The 19,910-nt window shown below is 41.6% G+C and overlaps 1 protein-coding gene across 6 annotated transcripts in view; it reads right to left on the minus strand.

Moving 5' to 3' along the window:
* The window catches only part of snx13 (sorting nexin 13), a 188,926-nt gene that overhangs the window by 102,276 nt on the left and 66,740 nt on the right, over positions 1–19,910 (minus strand). For all 6 annotated transcript variants that reach the window (XM_078538849.1, XM_078538851.1, XM_078538848.1 and 3 more), the window contains 2 exons: positions 6,447–6,549; positions 5,477–5,566 (listed from right to left, as the gene is read on the minus strand). In XM_078538849.1, coding sequence (XP_078394975.1) covers positions 5,477–5,566; positions 6,447–6,549 — 193 coding nt within the window. The remainder of the gene's footprint in view (positions 1–5,476; positions 5,567–6,446; positions 6,550–19,910) is intronic.

Genomic DNA, 19,910 nt, shown 5'->3' on the forward strand with positions numbered 1-19,910 from the left:
TGGGTCCATGAGCGATCCTAGGTCTCAGGTGGGTGTAATACCATCAGCAGCCACTGCCTCCTCAGTGCCATCATCAAGTAAAGAGAGCTCCCAGCCTCTGACTGGCTGGCAGCTCTCAGCAGGCGGAATTTGCACCCACAGGGTCATTGGTCCTGGGACAGGCCCGCCACTGGCCTGTTAAGTGTCTGATTGCCTATTTTTGGGAAGGCCTGTCAAAATAAGTGCCAATGTGGGCTCTCAGTGAGACCCTTGTCACCTCCATTAAATAACACCCATGGTAAAATACAATGAATTATAACATTCACTCGTAATAGTATCTCCCTTCCAAAACAAAATAGACATTCTGTGAAACCACAGGCTAAATCCATTAAATCAATCCTGGTGATGTCCGGTCATCAATGGAGCCTGCTCACCTTGATCTGAATGTGATCTTTCGAGGTAAATGAATAGTGAACTGAGCAATGTGCTGTGGGTCTTATAATCTAAAAATTAAGAAACAGAAATTGAGCAACTAGTATCAGAGACTCATTGCCCAGAGGATAATGTGATGGCATTTTCCAAGTCGGGTGGGGGGAGGGGAATTTGAAATTGCATGGGTGAAATCTTGCAGTCAAGTCAACGAATTGGTTCTTTGATTTAGTTTAACTGAAACAATAAATTTTGATTTCCAGGTTTTGCACCTCCAAGCTATGCAAGAGATATCATGTGAATCGGTGTGATGCAATCAACTCTATTTAAAAAGGGACAAATTTTAAAATAGAATCTGCAGGAGTCAAGAAGTCTGTATGACAGATGCATAGGGAGCAAAGGCAGCACTCAAATGTAATGGTTCATCTCTGGAATTACTGCTGGGTGCAGTCAGAAGTAAAAGGATCATATTTTTCCCCAGCATTGAAAGAAAGCTGCAGCTCTCATCAAGACAGTATAATTGGAGGGGGCTGAGGTAAGCAGCAGGAGCATTGTGCCCTGGTCTTGAAAAGAAGTGCAGAAAACAATTTAATGACCTCACTAGCTCAAGGAAAGAGAGTACATTTGCTGATTCACATACATCCTCAGATTTAATAAAAGCAAACTACTGCAGATGCTGGAAATCTGAAATAAAACAGAAAATGCTGGAAAAACTCAGGTCTGGCAGCACCTGTGGAGACAGAAACAGAGTTAATGTTTCGAGTCCAAATGGCTCTTCAGATTTAAGCCCGTCAACTATGCCTTGCCATGGATACTCCCTAACTTCACTCAAATTTCAGCAGCACCCATCGTTCACTTTCTCTGCGCTTCAATTCTTCCCAATTTATCCATCCATCATTGCCACTCACCCCAATCCAATGCATCTGTCTCAATCACCCGTGCAAAATGAACTACATCCATGGGATGAATATGTGACCAGTAACCCACAGGCCTGTTTCTTGGTCCCTTGTCAGAGAAGATTGTGCAGATGTGAGGGAGAAGACTGGAGGTGGGCTACCACAAATAGTTCAGCTCACAAATGTCATCCTCTTCTGCATCTAAGTGTCACAGCAAGTGTCGCTGGGCATGCAGAAGGCGAATTCCTCAGAGGGTGCACAATCAGCAGTCATATAGCACACACCAGTGCAAATGCTCATTTTGGTAGTTTAATTTCATTTAGGTGGTTTTCTTCCTGGCAAATCACAACTCTCAGGCACTGGGGCAGGGAGGGTTCTTCAGTAGAACATACGGATTAGGAGCAGTAGGCCATTTGGCTCCTCGAGCCTGCTCTGCCATTTAACAATATCATGGCTGATCTGATTGTGGCCTCAACTCTAATTTCCTGTCTACCCACTATACCTTTTGGTGCCCTTGTCAATCAAGAATCCAACGCAGCCTTAAAAATAATCAATGACCCAGCCTCCATTGCTCTCTGGCGAAGAGACTTCCACAGGCTAACGACCCTGAAAGGAAAACATTCTCCTTATCTCCATCATAAATGGGAGATCTCTTATCTGTGTCCCCTACTTCTATAAGGGGAAACATCCTCTCAGCATCGATCTTGTCAAGTGCCTTCAGGATCTTATATGCTTCAATAAGATCACCTCTCTTTCTTCTAAACTTCAATGGATACAGGCCCAACCTGTCCAACTTTTCTTCGTAAGACAACCACTTCATCCCAGGAATCAGGCGAGTGAACTGCTTCTAATGTAATTATATCCTTTCTAAACTAAGACTACCAAAACTGTACATAGTATTCTAGATGTTGTCTCACCAATGCCCTGTACAGCTGTTGCAAAACTTCCTTACTTTTATATTCCTTTTGCAATAAACAACATTCCATTTGCCTTCCTAATCTGCATAGAGTCTGCTTTGGATTGTGCAATCCTTTCCAAGTTCCACCCAGATGGTCACGGGTGTTGAACTCTGCTGCCATCATAGAGAAAGAGAATGCCAAAAAGGTGCATCAGTAACTGGGGGAAGTACTGATAAGACAGGTGCCCCCACACTACACAAGAGTGGAAAGGTTGGAGGATTCTGACTTGATCACTAGTGGATTGATGGCATAGGGAATTGCAAGAAAACCTGCCATGGAGTGGTCACCTTCATGGAGCTTCAAACGAGCTTCTCATGAGGTTCCGTAGAAGCTATAGTCACAGATATGCAGACTTTGATTGCCAACAGTTCTGCCACCTTAAACAGGATAGCTGATTCCTTATCCGCAGCCTTACATGTTAGTACTCTTCAGCAAGCTAGGCTGCAGCAGAGTGGCAAGAGTGATGTGGCATGGCCCAAGACAGGGATAATGGTCAAATAGGACATGGAAGCAGGAACTCCATTCAAAGCACTCGCACTTCTCACCCTTTGCTCCGCAACACCCCACACAACTAATACTCAATATGCTGCTTCTCCTCCCAATGACAGAGTCTTCCCCTACACAGGTGCAGATGGAGCTATCTTTCGCAAGGCCTACAAGGTCTCCGAAACCCAGAGGGAAAAGGCTAAAAGCATCTCAGCAGTCATGGTAGGAATCGGAGCAGCTTGCCTCCACTTCTGTTGAAACCACACAGGATCCACCATGTCAAAGTGGTAGGAAGTGCAAGGGAAAGTTACCGTAATTCACTAAGATCATGCACATGGGTGTTTCACAAAATGCTTTCAAGTTTCCTTTCATTATAACTAGACCTAAAATTTATGCTCAGCACCATTTCCACACATTGCCCAATATTACATCCAGAGTGTCAACTCACCCTTACTTCTTTCATGATGAATGTCGATACATGACAAAACCCAGTCACCAGATGTGTAATGGGTGGATAATGGTTGAAAGACTGTCTAATACAAAAGGGAGGGAATGGGGATTGATGAAGGTGAGCAGACCAGAGCATTTCATTTGTGATGTTTTCCTGTGTGTCAACACTCGTTGAACCTTTGAGCTTGTGGAGCATCCTCAGTAGCAGTGTATGCAACTGGATAGGTACCCCAGCTCGTATTCCTCAGATTCAATATTTTCCTCATCTGAAGACCAGCAATAAGCACTTTTGTCCTCCTCCACTTGCAATCCTTTCTCCTGGGTAATTCTGTGCCTCTCCATCATTGTCCAGCTGGTGGGACTCGAATTGCCTAACTCCTTTATGAAATTGTAGCCAGAGAATCACCCAATAGCTTCTCTTCCTACTCTCGCTGGTGTTCTCTCTGGCATCCCCCAAGCATCAATCTTTGGCCCCCATCTATTTTTCATCTACGTCCCCATCAGTGACCTCATCAGAAAACACAATGTCAGTTTTCACATGTATACTGATGACACCCAGCTCTGCCTCGCCACTACCCTTCTCAACTCCTTCACTGTCTAAAAATTAGACTTCTTATCCAACATCCTTATTGAAGTAATCGGCCAGGAATTTTGCAATATTTTGAATTTTGAGGTTTTAGACCATCAGCAATCAAGACAAATACAATCATTGCCGAAGTCAGAAAAGCAGCTTTAAAAGGGTTTCACAATCAAAACTTCTGTAAAGCAAGCCTGCTGCAAACAATCTCAAGGGGTCATGACAATACATTAACTCCAGTGTTCTGTTTCTGACGGTGTGCTCCAGTTTATTTCAAAAAAATAAATTTCTTCAAGAGTAAACCGTCCCTATTTTATCTGAATTTGTATTTTAGGAAAGTCAGGGAGGCAAAAGAATTGACAAACCTCTAGAATTGGCTTCTACGCACTGACTCTGGTTTGCACTGTCAATTGCCAACACAGCATCTGAACATTTTATAAGCCTTTGACTCATGGCCAACTTCCTTTAATGCCAATAGCACGCTATTACTTTCAATTGCTAGGTTTAACAGATCTATTAAGACAAAGGTTGAACATATTGGATATTGCTGCACCAAACCAGTTCGCCAATATTGCACATTTCACTCCTTATTGGCTGCCATACAGCGCTGTCACTCACACGTCTCAACCGTTTTGCAAAAACTGCCAACTATCAGTTAAACAAAACCAAATTCTTCAGTTAGCATCCTGTTTCCGTAGATTCCACAAGAAAATTGAGAATAATTGGATCACTGTCCTTCCGAAGATTAACCCTGTTATCACAGCACTTCAAAAGAGCAGTCCTGCAGATCTAAATGTATTTAGAGGCACCAAGTAAGAACAGAAAGAGAGAAAGTAACAAACGGCAGGCTTTTTTTTTCATTCATTGAACAAGTGGCCCTTCAGCTTCCAGGTCATTAGAAACCTGAAAACTGAACCATATTCTGATAAACAAAGCCGAGATCTGACTGATATGCGATTCCTGTCTTACAGCAATGTGGTTGATTCTTCCTCACTCAGTTAGGAACGGATGCCAAAGGGATCCAGTGACACCCATACTCAAACCCACCACAGCAATTTTAACACAACCCAGTATTGTGTGGCTCTGTAGATGAACAGAATCAATTTACCACATGTCTGTGGCTGACTCATCATGTGTCTAGCGGCAAGCATATTGGACAACACTGACCTCCAAGGAAAAGGACAACAGGTGTATGGGAATGGCATCACCATGTTCCCCTCCAAGTCGCACACCATTCCTCCCATGTCTCTCGGTTCAAACCTGGAACTTCCTACTTAACAGCACTTTTGGAGTATCTTCACTACATGGCATGCAGCAGCTCAAGGCAGTAGCTGACCACCAACTCATCAAGGGCAACTAAGGATGGGCAATAAATGCTTGCAACAACCATATCCAGAAAAATATGTAATTTTTTAAAAAAACTATCTGGGGTTGTCATACAGAGCATTGAAACAATGCAGTCAACCACTGAGCTTAATCATTTTAAAGAAAACTTTAGCTTGACCGGTTGCTACTGCACTGAACCAAAAATTTATTACAACAGGAGCACAATTTTACTTTTTTGTTTCTATACTTCCAAGGTTTGAGATATCAACTTTAGAGCAGAACTGACTGTTCAATGCAAGTGTGCATAAGGTAGTGTTATGAAATAGTTATACTAAAACAATAAACAAAAAGATTTTTTTTTCTTTGCTTCTCACCTGTTGTAGAGGTTCATCAATTATACTGGAACCAGTTAGTCGCCGATCAATCTTTATTTGTCTACTTTCGCGTTTCATTTCTTCTACAGCCTGAACAGAATAGAATATGGAGAGTCCAATCAAAAAAAAAGCTACCACAGAAACTTATTTGCTTGGCATTCGTAAAGCTTGAAAATCTGGCAAGAAATTCATGCCCATCTTTCCCAGAATTCCATGTTTGAATTCCTGCAATCAGAGCTCCCCGCACCGCTGTACCAAAACAGCTCTCAAAGTCACAAATGACATCCAAGTGACTATGACAAAGGTAAATTATCCCTCCTTGTCTTTCTCAACCTGTCTATAGTCTTTAACATGGTTACCACACCATCTTCCTCCAATGCTTTTCCACAAGTCGCCCAACTGGTTGGGGCTGCACTGTCCTGGTTCTATTCTTATCTATCTAATCATAGGCAATGTTTTGCCTGAAATGGCTTCTCTCCCCATTCCATTACATATGATAACCCCAGAATCCTTACCTGGCTCCCTTCTTCCCCCTTGGTGACATAATCTAGAAAAAACAGCTTCAATTTTCACATGTATGCTGATGACACTCACTCTACCTCACCTCCACATCACCCAACCCCTCCACTGTCTCCAAATTGTCAGATTACTTGTCTCACACCCAGTAGCGGATGAGCAAAAATTTCCTCCAAATAAATATTAGGAAGGCTAAAGCCACTACCTTCAGTCATTGTTCCAAACTTTGTTCCCTTGCATCCCAACTCATCCCTCTCCCTGGCAACTGTCAAAGGCTGAACCAGACTGTTCGCAACCTTGGTCGCGTTTTTGATCCAGAGGCAAGATTCCAACCACAAATCCATACCATCACTAAGACCGGGTGTGTGTGAGGTCAAGAAGGAAAACTATCACCTGGCCATATTCTCCCCAAGAGAACATACAAATTTAATTCAAAGAAAGTCAGTCAACTTACTCTGGGAACGCCGGTTGGTGCTGCAGGAAGGAAAGAATGCTCACACTTTTCAAGATATTTCTCAGAGTTTGTTTTCCCAAAAAGTAGTGTGACTGTTAAACCCCTGTAAAACAGCATACAGATTTTCAGAACTTCAGTGTTCAAGTGGCAATTTCATTTGGCCAAAATCCATATCATATGATTTAGTTTTCGTTCCATAGCTCCATGCAAATCGTGTTTTAGAATTTTACATCAACTCAAAAAGATCAGCATGGCTTACTTTTAGTGCCCAAAATGGTATCTTAGTACATAATACACAAAAAACAACAGAATTATTGAAACAGGGTGGAACAAATTACTTATAACACATCAGATTAGGGTTATGCTCCAATACTGCTCCTCCAAGGTATTCTGCCATACACTTTGCAAAGCAATTAACATTATAGATGGCATATCTGGTTTTCTTCACATGCACCTTTTTGGGGAATCTTATTTCTGAATAACCATTCAGCCTAACTAGGAAGCCATTCATAAAAATAATTGCTACGATGCTGATAGGGCTATTTAATCTTGTGGTGCCAATGTGGAAGGATACATTTTTATGATCCCTGTGGAGATCAACAAACTAAAAGAACCAAATTTACCAATGGACCCCAGTGAAAAACCAATGGACAAGATTTCACCTTTTTAAAACTTTATCAAGCCAAAATCAACATAAATTAAACATGAATTAACAGAAAAATCACAGTCAATATAAATCATAAATTGCACATTAAATAGATCAAAAAGATGGACATCACAGATTTATCAGGCAGTCCAATCAGCCTACATGGTACCATTTTCAGCCACAAAGTGCTTCAATGCTCTAATCTTCCTCAGGGAGAATTCCAGCTCTTTTTCTTCAAATATTTAGCCACCAATTCTCATCAGACAACAGCTCCCCTTCAACCCCAAGTTCCACAGGTACAATCTTCAACAAAATGGAGCATTTCTCCAGAACCTTTTCAGTTGTGTTCATGATGGCCTTGATGGCATGGTTTCACCAGCATTACCTTTGTCCGAACCATCAGTGACAATCCTGTCCAATATCTGGCCAGTTCTGGTCAATCAGTTCCTCGGAACAACCTTATTTTTTCTTCTCACCCCGCTGCCAGATCCAGCCTTTGTGTTCCCCCTTTTCAACGGAGCCACAACCGCCTCCTCCAGCCTGTTTTCATGTCAGCTAGAGTCACTTGGGAAGAGCTGACACATGCGCACTCTGGTAGATGCTCAGGAGTCCCACAGTGTACACGTGCCCAGCAGCCAGACCTCTTACTCCAGTGTTTCTCTCCATCCCCGGGTCCTCCACTCTGGCCACACTCGGTAATCGTGCCTATTTCTGGCTCTCCTGCCCTGGGGCTCGATCCTAGAGCCAGTCCCATTTCCAGCAGCATCAGTCTGCAAGCCCGTTTCACGCTGAAGCCGCATCTGCAGTTGGGATGGAAACTCCCAATATGGGATACATGTAGGACACAACTATACACATTCCTGCAGAATGTGTACAAAGGGGAACATGCCCGCAGGCAGAAGGTGCTGACCTCCCACAGACCCTGCAAACCATGGATGCCATTACAACATCCTTTAGCTCAACACGCCAAACTAACCTCCCAGCTTTATCATTCTTTTCGGTCATCTATAGCAAGCCTATTTCCCCAGCTGAATAATTTGTGTAACTAGTGGAAGAATGCCCATCTTTATTGTTTCCTGCAAAACAAAGGATTTTGACCCTAAGCCCAGAATTAGTTAAACATCATCCACGTTTCTGGAGAATAACGTCTCTCTCCCTAGCCTGATGCAACTTTTTCTTTGATCAACAGCCCCACTAAACAACTTCTCCTGTTCAAAAGATTCTGCACACAAGTCCTGGGTTTGTTCTAAGATATTCACTCACATGAATCTGAGGAAAGGTAGAGGCATATACTGCTGAATATCTTCTTCCTGTGAGTCTCATGAAATATGAGGAACTACGCTTTAAAAAAAACTATGAACAGCTATATTTATATAGTACCTTTAACATTTATCTGCAAACGCTTCATAGTAGCATTATGAAACAAAATATGACACTGAACTACAGGAGATATTAAGGCACATGACTAAAAGTCCAGTCAAAGAGGTATATTTTTAGGAAAGTATTAAAGGGGGGAAAAGTGAAGTTGAGAGATGGAGAGGTTTAGGGAGGATATTCTAGAGCTTAGGTTCAAGGCAGCTGAAGGCACTGCCACAATAGTGGAGCTAGTGAAATCAGGAATGCTCAGGAGGTGAGAATTAGAGGAGCTCAGGTATCTCAGAGATAAGGATAGGCCAAGCCATTGGGGGTTTGAAAGCAAGGATGAGAACTTTTAAAAATTGAGGCATTGTTTAACTGGCCACCAGTGTAGGTCAGCGAGCACAGGGGTGATGGATGAATGGATGAATAGGATTTGGTATGAATTAGGAAATTGGCTACAGAATTTTGGGTGACTTTAAATTTACAGAGAGTAGAATGTAGGAGACCAGCCAAGTGTGCCTTAGAATAGTCAAGTCTGGAGGTAACCAAGGCATGGATGATTTTGGCAAAAGAGCTGAGGCAGGGTAGAGATGAGCAATGTTAAGTAGAAATTGGCAGTCTTAGTCATGGCTCAGATGTGGTTGAGAGCTCAACTTAGGGTCAAATATGACACAAAGGTTGCAAACAGTCTGGTTCAACCTCAGACAGTTGCAATGGCACCAGAGAAACAATGTTTGCAGTAGAAGTTTAAGACAATGGCTTCAGTCTTCCCAGAATTTAATTATAGCCCTGATTTTCTCATCCGTTCATGGAAATGCAGTGGCTAATTCAATGGTTGGCCGGGAAAAAGAGCAGTCGCCTTTTGCCACCTAGGACTCTTCTACATAGTTTAATAATAGGCACTTAGTCCTTGGACTGATTCTTCCCTCAATCCAATTTGTAGATAGTTTATTAACTGAGAAAGGTATGGCTTGGTGCTGGACATTAAAGCTCCTTTCAAGGCTAATGAAGGTTTGGGATTTTGGTTTGGGTGGGGGTAACGAGTGGTGTACGAGCTGTGGCCCGAGTGCAGCCCGTGGAACATTCTGATCTGGTCCACAGTGCATTTAAGGTTGCCAAGTCTCTTGAAATGAGAAATTAATTTCTCCTGCGTACAGTTCCAAGAGCATGAGAGAATTGCTCCTTTTAAATTTTGCACCGCTGCAGCTGCCGCTAAGTGCTGCGATGTGGGGTGGGGAAATTACAAGAGGGCCAAGATCTAAACAACAGTGACCAAATTAGTTTCCCCATTTCTCTGCAATTTTTATAGGTCCCTTTAGGACTGCTGTAGAACTGTAACGAGTCAGAACTTGAAGCCTGTTTGCTCCACTAGTTTTTTTGCCCCCCACAGAATCCACAGAAGGGTTCTGAAACAGAATCAAGAAGTAATTTATGTATTTGAATTGATTCAATGTTGATTTTGAAAGGCCGCCAAAGATGCCTAAAAAGCAAGGACCAATATTTTGGCAGCATACTGCTGGCACTGGTTAGAGGTGTAGGACTTAGTGCTGAAAAATTGTTAGACATTGGGTAAGTTTTACATCTAAAAGGTAAAAAATTGGTGAAATGTACACTACTTTCTTCCCAATCTGTCCAAAAAATGTTTTCCTGAACATACTCCATATCAATGGTAAGATGTCAGATCTGAGCCACCATATAAAATTACTCCATACCCCTAGTCTAAGCCATTGTGGCCACTTGACCATGTCTATTCAGTCTTTCCTAGAGGCCTGACAGAAAATAGCACAAGAACTTACCCTAAAGTATGAAGAAAAATTGAAAGCTCCTTCCTATACATTGAAGATTGTAGAAGAGGCTCAACTGTTAATGTCAAACAAGATTTTTTTTTTGCTGTGGCAGAAGACAGATGTCAGCTCTTGTTGATCCGTAACAATGCCCAAAGGCTTTAAATCATTTGTTAAACGATGCAGAAATAATGCCTTCAACGCTGTGTCTAGAAGTCCATTTCCCATTAATCGCAAAGAACATCATGCTACCAGTAGATAAACCTTATATTAGATCAAAAAGTGTTTCCTCAACCTACTCTCACGGTAATTTCAAGAAGTAATTTAGATTAACCTTTTCCATGTGATTTACTTTCTTATTTTAGAATGATCACCTTGCATAATTCATAATTCTGACATTGGAGATTCCCATCCTGGAGCCAGGATTTTAAATGCATCTTCCTAGTTTCTTGGGGACGAGAATGGGATATAGCACTCAAGGTACTGACCAAACCATTGTACAGCTTGATCACTACTACTTCTGATTCACAATATTTACTATTTGGGTTCAACATTCTATTGGCTTTTTGATTGCTGCCTGAGCATGCTGAGCATGGCAATTCTGGGTCTCTTTCAACTTCATCTTCAGCTATTTTAGCATCATGAAAAAAAAATTATCATTAATATAGTGCCTTTCACACCCACAGGATATCCCAAAGCACTTTCCAGCCAATTAAGTATCTTTGAAGAGTGTTGTCATGCTATAATATAGAAATGCAGCAGCTAATTAGCATACAGCCTCCCACAACCAGTGATGTGATAATGATCTGATTTGCGATACTGATTGAGGAATATCGGCCAACGTTAACACCCCTGCTCTTTGAAATAGTGCCATAGGATCTCTTACATCCACCTTCAGGCGCAGATAGGGCCGAAAACCAAATATTCTTGTGGACTCAAAAGGGCATTGCCTTTGCAGTTGTCTTCACCTAAGAGAATGCTACCGACATAGCAGTAATAGAGGAGATAGAAGTGATACTCAATACGATAAAAATAAAGAGATGCAGTTAAAAGGTTGGCAGTCCTCCAAGTAAAATAAATCACCTGGTTTGGATGCATCCTAAGTTAGAGAGAGAAGTAAGGGTGGAAATTGCAGAGGCTCTAGCCAAAATCTTCCTATCCTCCTTTAAAATGGGTATGTTTCCACAGAACTGGAGAATTGCAAGAGTTACATCCCCATTTTAAAAAAGGGGACAGGGATAAACCTGGCAACTACAGGCAAATCTATTCAATGTCAGTGTTGGGAAAACTTTGAGACACAATAATCCAGGACAAAAAGAATTGGCACTTGAAAAAATGTGGGCTAATAAATGAAAGTACAGATTTGTTAAAGGCACAGGAGTGATAGGTGAACATGACTTAGTGTGAGTTAAGACAGAGCAGCAAAACTTTGGATAATCCCAAGCTTACAGAAGGCAGAATGTGGGAGACCAGCCAGGAGTACATTTGAGCAGTCAAGTCTAGATGTAACCAAGGCATGAATGACGGTTTGAACAGCACATGAGCTGAGATAGGGGCTAAGTCAGGTGACGCTACGGAGATGGAAATAGGCGGTTTTAGTGATGGCACGAATGTGGGGTCAGAAGCTCATCTTAGGGTCAAACCTGACACCAAAGTTGCAAACACACTGGTTTAGCCACAGAATGTCTTCAGGGAGAGGGGTGAAGTTGGTAGCGAGGGAACAGAGTTTGAAGTGGGGACAAAAAAGGTAATTTCACTCTTCCCGATATTTAAGGAAATTTTTGCTCATCCAGGACTGAATGTCGGATAAGTGGTCTGATCGTTTAGCAATAGTGGAGGAATCAAAAGAGGTGGTGTTGAAGGAGAGTTGGGTGTTATCAGTGTACATATGAAAACTGATGCTGTGCTTTTCGAAGATGTCGCCAATGTCACCTAGGTGCAGCATGAAGATTGAAATAGGAGGAGCCAAGGATCGATCCTTGGGGAACACCAGACGCGGCAGTGCAGGAGGAGAAAGAGAAGTCATTACAAGTTATATTCTGGATACAATCATACAGATAAGGATGGAACCAGGTGAAAGCAGCCGAGCTATCTGGATGACAGTAGAGAAGCGTTGGAGGAGGATGGTGTGGTCAACCATATCAAAGGCTGCAGACAGGTAGAGTAGAACAAAGAAGGGAAGTTTACCCTCATCAAAGCTATTATTTATCAAAGATGTCATTTGTGACATCGATAAGAGCTGTTTTGGTACTATGACATGGCCAAAAACCTGATTGGAGAGATTCAAACATGGAGCTCCAGGAAATATGAGCACAAATTTTGGAGGCAACAACATGTTCATGGACTTTGGAGAGAGGGCAGTAGCTTGCAAGGGCAGTATGATCAAGGATTTTTTTTATTATAAATGGGAGAGATGAGTTGATGGCAGACTTAAAAGGAGAGGGCCAGGAACAATATCAGCTAACAAGGAGATCAGGAGTGGAACTTGAGAGAGTAGGTGGTGTATCATGGACAAGATGAGCTTGGAGAGGACACACTGCAAAGAGAAGAGTAACAGAAAGATGTGAATTCAGGGCTAGGGCTGGGGGGGGGTGGTGTGTGTGTGTGTGTGTGTGTGTGTGGGGGGGTTGGTTTAGATAAAGTTTGGCCCGGTGGGCTAATGGAAGGAACGCAGCAGAGGCAGCTGATGGGATGGTCTCAATCTTAATGAGTGTCTTACACTTAATGTTACAAGGGTGGGAGAAGCAGGGGAGAGAGGGTTAAGAGTAGAGTGCAATTGCCCTTGATTATCTTTGAATAGTGAGCAGTTTTAGCAGGCGAGAGTAAGACCAGATGGTGTTTTAAGTGGTTAAGCCAGATCTGGTGGTGGATGGCTAAACCAATTGTTCGCCATAGCCTTTCAAGTCTACGGTCCTTGGACTTACATGAGCAGAGATAAAGGGCCATTCTAGAGGAAATGGTCAAGGTAAAAGAGGGAGTAATGGTTTTATTGGGGACCAGGGTAAAAGTAGAGGTGAATGTACAGTTGAGCAAACCAGCAGCTGCTGAAATGTTGTGGCGAATGGAGGACAAAAGGTTACACAGTTGCGATTCGACAGTGCAGTTGTAAGTAAGATGGGGGACAGTTTTTTTCCCCCCCAGGGACAGATACAGAAGGAGGCAGGGCTCTGTCATGGAAAATGGATGTGGGTGGAAAGCGATCAGAGATGGCCTTATCTGTGATTGATACAATAGGATGGGCAAGACCACAAGATGGCGAAGTCAAGGGGCACAAATCTTTCAACACATGAATTAGGAGCAGTCGGCCACTTGGCCCTCGAGTCTGCTGCACCATTCAATAAGATCTTGGCTGATCTAATTTTAACCTCAACTTCACATTCCTGCCTACTTCCGATAACCTTTCATCCCCTTGCATATCAAAGATCTATCTACCTCTGCCTTAAAGACATTCCAAGACTCTGCCTCAACCACCTTTTGAGAAAGAGAATATCAAAATCTCACAATCCTCAGAAAATTTTTTCCCTCATTTCTGTCTTAAATGGGCAGCTCCTTATTTTTAAACAGTAACCCCTAGTTCTAGATTCTCCCACATCCTTTCCACATCCACCATGTCAAGTCCCCTCAGGATCTTATATGTTTAAATCAAGTCATCTCTTAGCTCTTCTAAACTCCAGTGGATACAAGACTGGCCTTTCCTCACAAGATAACCCACCCATTCTAGGTATTAACCTAGTAAACATTCTCTGAACTTCTTCCAACACATTTACATCCTTCCTTAAATAAAGAGGCCTGTACTGTACACAGTACTCCAGGTGAGGCCTCACCGGTGCCTTGTACCTCCCTACTTTTGTATTCAATTCCACTCACAAATTATAACATTCTATTAGCTTTCCTAATTACTTGCTGTACCTGCATACTAACTTTTTGTGATTCACGCACTAGAACACCCATATCCCTCTATCTCAAAGCTCTACAATCTCTCACCATTTAGATAATAAATTTCCTTTTTTAGTCACCCTGCCAAAATGGACAACCTCACGTTATACTCCATTTGCCAGATCTTTGCCCACTCACTTAACTTACCTATAACCTTTTGTAGCCTCATGTCCTCTTCACAACTTACTTTCCTACCTTTGTGTCATTAGCAAATTTACCAACCATGCCATTGGTCCCTTCATTCAAACCATTATATAAATTGTAAAGAGTTGAGGCCCCAGCACTGACCCCTGTGGAACACTACTCGTCATATCCTGCCAACCAGAAAATGACCCATTTATGCCTATTGTGTTTCTTGTTAGCTAGCCAATCTTCTATCCATGCCTATGTTACCTGCTACAACATGAGCTTTTAATTTCCACAATAGCCTTTGATGCAGCACCTTGTCAAATGCCTTCTGAAAATCTAAGTACAGTAAATCTACCGGTTCCCCATTATCTACAGCACATATTACTTCTTCAAAGAGCTCCAATAATTGGTTAATCAATAGTCGCTTAGACAAGTGCAGGATAATTAAGGAAAGCCAGCATGGATTCATTAAGGGAAAAGCGTGCTTAACTAATTTGGAGTTTTTTGAGGAGGTAACAAAGAAGGTTGATTTGGTGTATTTGGATTTTCAAAAGGCATTTGATACAGTGCCACACCACAGACAAAACAAAAAGGAAAATAGGCACTTGGATAAGAAATTGGCTGAGTGGCAAGAAGCAGAGCAGTGATAAATGATTGATTTTCAGATTGGAGGAAGGTTTGTCACGGAGTGCCCAGGGGTCAGTGTTGGGACCCTTGCTCGTTCCATTATATATTAATGACCTAGAATGTGGTGTGCAGGGCACGGTTTCAAAATTTGCAGATGATACGAAGTCACTCTTAGTTGTCAACTGTGACGGGGATAGTCTTGAACTTCAGAAGGACATAGACATGTTGGTGGATTGGGCAGATGATTGGCACATGAAGTTCAATGCAAAGAAGTGTGAGGTGATTCATTTTGGCAGGAAAAATATGGTGATATAGTATAAAATAAAGGGAGAGGCTCGAAAGGAGATGCAGGAACAGAGGGATCTTGGTGTATACGTACATAGGTCACTGAAGATGGCAGGGCATGCTCAGAAAGCAGTTAACAAAGCGTATAGTATCTTAGGCTTTATTAATAGGGGCATTGAGTACAAGAGTAAGGAGGTCATGTTGAACTTGTATAAGACGCTAGTTAGGCCTCATCTGCAGTACTGCGTCCAGTTCTGCGCGCCATACTGGAAGAAGGATGTGAAGGCATTGGAGAGAGTACAGAGGAGATTCATAAGAATAATTCCAGGGATAAACAACTGTAGCTATGAGTATAGAATGGAGAGGTTGGGACTCCTTTCCTTGGAGAAAAGAAGGCTGAAAGGAGACTTGATAGAGGTATTTGAGATCTTGAGGGGCATAGACAGGGTAAATAGCGAGAAACTGTTCCCACTCAAGAGAGCATCAAGAATGAGGGGGCACAGATTCAAAATAATTGGCATAAGGAGTAAATGTGATAGGAGGAAAATTTTTTCACCCAGAGGGTGGCTGGAGTCTGGAACAAACTTCCTGAAAAGGTGGTGGAGGCAGGTTTGATTGAGATATTCAAAAAGGAATTGGATTACTACCTGAAAGAGAAACTCTTGCCATTTGTCTTTATATTTCTAGCTAACTTTCTCATTCTCTATTTTTTCCCTCCTTACTAACAGATTAATAATTCTTTGGACAGAATATTAAAAAAATAATCTTCTGACCTGTCTTTGCGTAATCATATGCTTTTTCTTTAAGTTTGATACTGTCTTTAACTTTTTAGTTAACCATGGATGGTGGGTCCTCCCCTTGGAATTTTTCTTTCGCATTGGAATGTATCTATTCTGTGTACTCTGAAACATCCTTTTAAAATGTTTGCAACTGCACCTCTATTGACCTATCCCTTAACCTAAATTGCCAGTTCACATTCGCAAGCTCTGCTTTCATGCCCTCGATTACCCTAATTTATTTTTAAAATACTAGCCTCAGACCCACTCTCTTCTCACTCAAACTGAATGTAAAATTGAATCATATTACGATCACTGCTACCTAGAAGAACCTTCACTATGAGAGGATTAATTCATCCTATCTTGTTGCACAATGCCAGGTCTCATATTGCCTGCTTCTTCGTTAGCTCCAAAACATTAATATAAAAGCAAAATACTGCAGATGCTGGAAATCTGAAATTAAAACAGAAAATGCTGGAAAAACCGAGCAGGTCTGACAGCATCTGTGGAGAGAGAAACAGAGTTAACGTTGAGTCTGTATGACCCTTCTTCAGAGTTAGAGCTCAAACATGTTGATCCAAGAAATTATCCCGAGAACATTCTATGGATTTGTCATCTATGCTACCTTTGCCCAACTAGTTTTTCTAGTCTATACGTAGATTAAAATCCCCACAATAATCACCGTACCGTTCTGACAAGCTCCCACTATTTCTTCTTTGATACCCTGTCCTACCATGTGATTACTGTTAGGGGGCCTGTACACCATTCCCACAAGTGATTTCTGACCTATATCATCATTCCTCATCTCTACCTAAACTACTTCTATATCCTGGTTTCCTGAACTTAGGTCATCCCTCTCTATGGTGCTAATATCATCTTTAATTAATAGAGCCATCCCTCCACCTTTTCCTAGCTTCCTATCCTTCCTAAAAGTCACATACCCTTCCATATTCAGGTCCCAATCTATGCCATCTTGCAGCCATATCTCTGTAATGGCTATCAGGTCATACTTATTTATTTCTATGTGAGCTGTCAGTTCACCTGTTTTGTCTTGAATGCTATGTGCATTCAGATACAGAGCCTTATGTTTTGTCCTTTTATTATTTTTGTAACCTCTAGCCTTATCAGTTGATTTCCTCTTAGATTTGTACTCTGTCCCTTCCTGTCAGAGTCTATTATTTTCTATTTTCATACATTCCTCTCTTACCTTGTCTCTATTCCTTGATATATCACATCTTCCCTCATTTGATCCCATGCCCCCACTATTTAGTTTAAAACCCTCTCTACTTCCCTAGTTAAGTGGTTTGCAAGAACACTGGTCCCAGCATAGTTCAGGTGTAGAATGTCCCAACAGTACAGCCCCCACTTTCCCCAGTAGTGGTGCCAATGCCCCACAAATCAGAACCCACTTCTCCCACACCTGTTCATGAGCCATGCATTCATCCCTCTAATCTTAATTGCCCTATGCCAATTTGCACGTGGCTCAGGTAATAATCCAGAGGTTACCACCTTTTTTATTTTGGTATCCAGCTCCTCATACTGAATATGCAGAACCTCTTTCCTTGCCCTGCTGTTGGTGTCTACACAGACCACAACTACTGGATCCTCCCCCTCAGGACAAGTTCAGAGGGCTATTTCGCAAAAAGCCATATGGAATTCTTGGTTTTGTTAATAGAGGCGGAGTAAAATAAAAAACAAGGAGGTTATGCTGAATATATCTTTATAACACACTCAGCTGGCATATAGTGTTCAATTCTGGGCACCACGCTTCAGGAAGAATGACAATGCTATGGTGAGGGTGCAGAAAAGAATTACTAGAATGGTACTGAGATTGAGGGACTTCTCTCTCACTGATGCCCGTAATGTGTCTCACCACCCCGACCACTCTGGTGCTCACGCGTCTTTTTCACTTTCCTGCTGCTTCTCTAATCACAGGTTGTTTCTCTCCTGCACTTGCTGCTAATAGGCTCACTAGTGAGATGTGGTTGAGCCTAACAGCACCAAGCGCAGGAGAGAAACAGCCTGCGTTTGGAGGAGCAGCTCTTTACAAATTCCATCACTCATGTACAGGGACAACTTTTCTCTTATTTGTTGCCCCTATCATTGATTTTTTGGGGTTTTTTTGAGAGCTTTTGTGAGTGAATTTGCCCATTACCATGTATTTTGAGCCCTGCCCCTCAGAATCTTGCATGTTTCAATAAGATTACCTCTCATTCTTCTAAACTCCAATGAGTATATGCACAACCTGCTTAATTTTCCTGCTTAGAAAAAAACCCTTCACCCCAGAAATTAGCCTCATGAACCTTCTCTGAACTGCTTCCAATGCAAGTATATCCCTCAAGTAAGGAGGCCAAACTGCAGATAGGACTCCAGGTGTGGTCTCATCAATGCCTTGTACAGTTGTAGCCATCACCTCAGGCTGAAGGCAGACATAATCCTGTATTTCTTTCTCACTCATGTATCTTTTTTCCCTTAAAGATGCATCCATGCTATCTGCCTCAACTACTCCCTGTAGTGACATGTTCCATCTTCCTACTACTGTCTGGGGTAAAGACATTTCTGCTGAATTCCCTATTGGATTTATTATTGACAAACTTAGATTTAAGGGATGGTCCCTATATGTGGGACTATCTTTATGTCTACCCTATCAAACATATCATTGTTTAAAGCCTCTGTTAGATCACCTTTCAGCTTTGCATTTTTCCAGCCTTTTCAGTCTTTCCCAATAGATGGTAACCTGGCACCATCCTTGGAGTATTCATTTGCATCTTTGTCAATGCCTCCATATCCTTTTAATAATATAGAATCATAAATTGATACAGGTGGCAGCCATTTGACCCTTCATGCCTGTACCAGCTGCACCCCTCTTCTTCATGCCCTACAATTTCCTTTACTTTCACATGTTTATCCAATCCCCTTTTGAAAGTTACTATCGAGTATGAAGTCTGTTGTTAAGTACACTTCTGAATTTCATGCCAACTACAAAATTTGATATTCTACCCTGTATTCCCAAGTAAGGCTCAGTAATATATATCAAAAAGAACACTGGTCCTAAAGCCTATCACTGGGGGACATAACATATAATTTCCTCCAATCTGGAAAACTACTGAAAATTCAAAACACACTGGGGCTTTTGAATATAGTGGATTACTGTTTGTCATACAGAGACCTGAACTTTTCACAATACACCAAGTCTGATCTAACTAAGGATCTACAGTAGTTTAACAAGACTTCCCAACTGTTAAATTCTAGCCCTCTAGAAATAAATCCAATGTTTGGTTTGCTTTTTTAAAAAAAAAATCACCTTATTTACCTACTTTGCTTCTTTCAGCAATTTTTGTTTCTATAAAAAGCAGTTAATGATCATAAATAAACTGTTTAAATACAAATTAAATATATTAATAGACAACTACTTAAGTGGAACCAAGAACAACACTGGCTTAATTACTATGATGATCCTAGCCTGAGGGTTAAAAGCATAGGGTGGAGTTAAATGTGCTTTCATAAAATTGACAGAAGATCCATGAAATCTCTTGTAATAACCATCTTGTGGAAACAGCCTACTCACAGCAACAATACAAGGAGTGATGGAATACAGGTTTGGCCTTTAATTTCCCAATCAGCATATTTCAGTCACCATAAGCCCAAACAGGGCCATATAACAGATGAAGCTCTTCAAAACTTTTGCAAGATTGAGGTAAAGCACAATTTTAGAAGATTTGTTTTTTCTGTTAGCCAGAAAATAAGGCAATTTAATAAGGCAAAAATCATTGCCATCTCAAAACCACGAAAACCTTGCAATACTTCAGCTACAATGAAGAGGGTGTGCCTTCTGAAATTAAAATCAAAGTTAAAAAGTTAACTTGTTTGTGCTATTTTGCACTTTCGACTCTGCCAAGTGCACACACTAACCTTGAAAACT

This window comes from Cetorhinus maximus, chromosome 3, assembly GCF_964194155.1.
Source record: "Cetorhinus maximus chromosome 3, sCetMax3.hap1.1, whole genome shotgun sequence".
NCBI classification, from domain to species: Eukaryota; Metazoa; Chordata; class Chondrichthyes; order Lamniformes; family Cetorhinidae; genus Cetorhinus; species Cetorhinus maximus.